Raw genomic sequence first — 4,441 nt, forward strand, 5'->3', positions numbered from 1 at the left:
CCCGTTGCTTTCTTGCAAAGAAAAACGAGGATTTGCCACATTATTTGTACATGCTTTTTTTCCCACGATATATCCGGAATCTACGGGATGTCCGCGACGATTCGTCCGTTCGTTTCCGAATTTAATTCTTCCCCAATACAGCTAAACGAGAATCCGCGCGATCCAGTGACGGAACACAATAGCGAGACGGGACAAAGGATCTCTCGAAGATAGACGGGATCTTTTTTCCTTCCCTTACTCCCAGGATCACGAAATTGTGATGGAAACTGTTTTCTTTCGATATAAATCTTCGACAGGGGTTCACAAATATTTCGGAAAGTAACGGTTGCCGCAAGGAAGACAATTTTCGTACTTGCAGAAATTCACTGAAAGAAGAATGACATAAGCCTATATACTCTGTATTTTTCTATCGTAAAAAAACAGAATAATTTACTTGAAATGTTACAAGCAGTGAAAATCAATTCTTAGAAAATAATTAAAACATGAATCACTCTGCATATAAAAAAGTTAGTTATATTTATATATACGCATTTAATATCATCACACGCAGAATGTTAATATTCTTTTGTGATTTTTTTTCAGTTACAGATTCCAATTAGGGAAGATCAATATTTGCAACAAAATTCGAAGTCCACTACGTAATACGCTTCAAACAAATTTCGTATGATCTCACTAGATTTGGATGAAGATTATTTCGACTATATACGACACGATATCGTTGGCACGAGCACGTGTATTGTGATCAATAGCAAAAATTAGAAAATCGTACTTACGAGTATACTTAAACAGATCTGCTTACTATTATATTTTGTCTTTTGGATTACCGACAGCGAGGCTAACGTGAATGCACTTTTTTATTCAATGCATAGAAATAAATTTAAAGTCAAATTAAATCTTGATATTACATCACGTTTCATTTTGTATTCATAAAAGATTACTTATTTGCATTGCAGTGTATTCTATTTGTATATGTATTAATTGTATTAATTTCTATTTTAAATTTGCGTCGTATCGTATACTTTCGATTGTACTGATCAAGTGTCTTCTTTTAAGAACAATAGAGGAAAATATTTTAATTCTCTTTTGCAATGACATTTTGCGCTTCCAGAAAGAAAATACTTATTTTCTCGGCTATTTGTGTCACAACAAGTACAATTAATTTAGTGTTATATTACGAACATGATTATATTTATACAAAACTTTGCTGCGAAACTGTGAATTTAAGATAAATGACATGCGTGTCACTGAATAGAAACAATGATTCTTGTTGTAATTTAATATCATTAATCATTCATGACGCTATTTTATTAAACTTTTACAGTACGCACATGTTTAAGATTTAAAAGATAAAATTATGACATTCTTATTTATAAAGACAATGTTTATAAAATATTTATTACGCCGTGTGTTTATTATTGCACAATTTAATATGTTATATATATTTAAGATAAGTAAGAATATCATTATATAGGGTATATCTGTAGAAATGGGCTGACCAACGAGGAGATTATGTAAAGAATTACGTAATTATATTGTAATTATTATCCATTATGTAATTACATGTGCTGCATATAAATTTTATCTTTATTGAGTATAATACGTGAAAATATATACTATTCATTGAGAATTCTAATTATTTGCATAAATATTAAAAAATATATAAAATATATAAATATGTAAATATACTAATATTATATATATAATTTATATGTTTATATATATTATATATATATTTATACAATTGTTGTGTAAAGATCAATTCATATTCGATGTAGAAAAAATTTATATGCATTCTTTACTCTACATAATGTCTTTTATCATTTCCTTGTTTTTGGCTTTATTAAGTATTTGATACACCCCATATAAAAACGATCTGTGAATCGACTTTAATGCTGCGAGACACAATCAAAAAATTTGTAAATAAAAGTGCCTTAACTAATCGTAGGCAGTAAGTTATATTAATATTTATATCTTTTTTATACTCGAAATTTTTAACGAAATATTTAAGATACTAACGTATAAGAGTTACTATTATATTTCTCTAAGCACAACGTTGTGCTACCTGTTTTTGCGATATTACGATCCCAAGAACGAAAATAGTCATTCGTCATTATATTGTATATGACGTTACAGCAATCGAATATTTTTTAATGGATTTTTTAAGAGAATATCTAACAACGTGCTAAAAAAATGTACATGATTACGTGCCTTAATTATGCGAAATAAAACAATGCGATGAGAACTTTAATTTCCGCGTCGTGATTATCATTATTCATCAAGAAATATCATCCTTCCCCTGTTCCAAGTACATCAGAATATTATCTAATATTATTTACAAAAAGTAATATAATTTAACAGAAACGATGAAATTGTTAAATTTATATTAATTTATGCGATTATTTTATAATATTCGCTTCGTAATAAATATAATACGAGTTTGTACATATTTTTCCAAGAACGATATTGATTATAATAAATATTATATATATTGTTGTAAATTTTATATTACTTATAATTGCGTTACAATACTTATCTCGAGTTGAATTAAAGTATTATGAAAATGTCAAAAGTGTCGTTTTAGGATAAGAACTTAATGTAAATTATACATGGACGTAGATATTTTTGTCTTCACTAGAGCTTTTTTGATGTTCTTGTAAATATCAGTGCCTTAATTAAGCTTAAAATAGGTATTCTACGATTTTGTACTTGATATATCTTTTTACAAAATATTTAAAATACATTTTGCTAATTATGCATATCGTAACTTTTAATTTAACATCAACCATCCATAATAATTATTTTATATAGTTTTATAAAGTTAATCAAATTGAAAGATTCATAATTTTATATTAAAGATTTTTAATATAAAAAGAAGAGCGAAAAATGCAAATTGAATATAATATATATTATCTCTTTCACTCTTATTTTTTTAACGCATGATTGTATTAATTGTTTAGTTCTTTATTTTTTGCACCATTTTATTCCAAATAGTTTAAAACTTGCATTAAAAAAATGTATATTCATGTACATTGTAAATAATCCCTCTTTAATTGCACGGTCGTTTATTGTATTTCATGTTAATTTCCTTTTTGTTATAATAATAAGTCGTTAAAATATACTTTCTCATTATACAAGAGAGTAATTTGCGTTAATTCCAAATTAAAAGCAAGATCAATTAACATTAATTACAGTGCACCAATGATTTCCGTTACTTTCTCGTACGTCATAAGAATATAAAATGTTGCTATATTTCTGATTTTATCGATGCACTTGCTTTACAATCGACAAGCGATTTCCTGTTACCTATATTAAAAAGGTTGCATTTACCGCTATGTCATGATTAGGGCAATATTTCCACGTTAATGAACATTAATATAAATTCAATATTGAATGCGTGACGCAACTTTCTCATCCGGTCAATGATTATTTGCGTGATGTAAATGAACTAACAATGTGATATTGACGAGGTCACAGTATAATTGAAAGTGAGACCAAATACGTAGATTCTTCCGGACTACTAGCTTATAAAATATCGATCAATATTGCGAGCAGATCAGAACGCATTCACCGTCTACCGGTGAACGAGTTAACGTTTCTGCAATTTCCAATAGCAAATAAAATATTTCTGTTAAAGTACTGTTACACTAACTTTGATTTCTTGTATCTTTTAATGCCAAAATTATAATTAATTAGTGAGTTTTACGAAAAAAAGTGAGGAATAAGTGGTTACATCGTTGTTACAAGATAATAGACGTCGCAATGGACGCGGATCCAGTAACGTCAACATCTTATCTTTCGATCGCAACTTTTTCTCTGCTGGCTACGCTGGTCACAGCGTTAATAGCAGCTTATTATTACGTCGAAACCTCTCGAACAATTCGAATGATAAAGAAAATACCAAGTATGTACATATAAATAATAAAAAGAAAAGATTTAACTTTTAATTCAAATATATATATTCTCGTTTGTAATCTTCATCAGCACTGATTTTCGCATTATATTGCTTATTATATTGTTCTACAATAACTTTCATTTTTTTTTTTTTTTAGATCCACCATCCGTACCTATTTTAGGTCATACATTACTAGCTCTCGGAGAGGTTCCCGAAAATATATTGCAAAAAGCTCTTGATTATTTTAACATGTGTGGACATGTAGTATCTGCATATTTAGGTTCGAAAGCATTAGTCTTCTTGACAGAACCAGAAGATATTGAAATAATCTTAAGTAGTTCTGTGCATATCGACAAAGCTGAAGAGTATAAGTAAGATATCTCAAATTAACAATTGATAAAATTATTAAAATTTATATTATGTTTTGTTCTTTTATTGCATGTTACAATTAAGGATGCAAATTTTGTTCGGGATGTTCTATTTTTTTTGTATAAATTGCTTATTGTTGTTGTTTATACAATCCTCTTCCATATTGTAGATTTTTCAAGC

The 4,441-nt window shown here is 28.1% G+C and overlaps 2 protein-coding genes across 2 annotated transcripts in view; both read left to right on the plus strand.

Moving 5' to 3' along the window:
* LOC105454773 overlaps positions 1 to 1,583 on the plus strand; it is a 9,772-nt gene extending 8,189 nt beyond the window's left edge. The window contains exon 4 of the mRNA XM_011697648.1: positions 583 to 1,583. The gene's annotated coding sequence lies outside the window, so the exon portion shown is untranslated. The remainder of the gene's footprint in view (positions 1 to 582) is intronic.
* A 1,940-nt stretch (positions 1,584 to 3,523) lies between these two features.
* The window catches only part of LOC105454779 (cytochrome P450 4g1-like), a gene marked incomplete at its 3' end in the record, with an annotated part of 2,597 nt that continues 1,679 nt past the window's right edge, over positions 3,524 to 4,441 (plus strand). Inside the window, exons 1-3 of the mRNA XM_011697655.1 lie at positions 3,524 to 3,901; positions 4,050 to 4,263; positions 4,431 to 4,436. Of these exons, the coding sequence (XP_011695957.1) occupies positions 3,760 to 3,901; positions 4,050 to 4,263; positions 4,431 to 4,436 (362 nt within the window). The remainder of the gene's footprint in view (positions 3,902 to 4,049; positions 4,264 to 4,430; positions 4,437 to 4,441) is intronic.

Source organism: Wasmannia auropunctata, unplaced genomic scaffold (genome assembly GCF_000956235.1).
Source record: "Wasmannia auropunctata unplaced genomic scaffold, wasmannia.A_1.0 LD335976.1, whole genome shotgun sequence".
Lineage (NCBI taxonomy): Eukaryota > Metazoa > Arthropoda > Insecta > Hymenoptera > Formicidae > Wasmannia > Wasmannia auropunctata.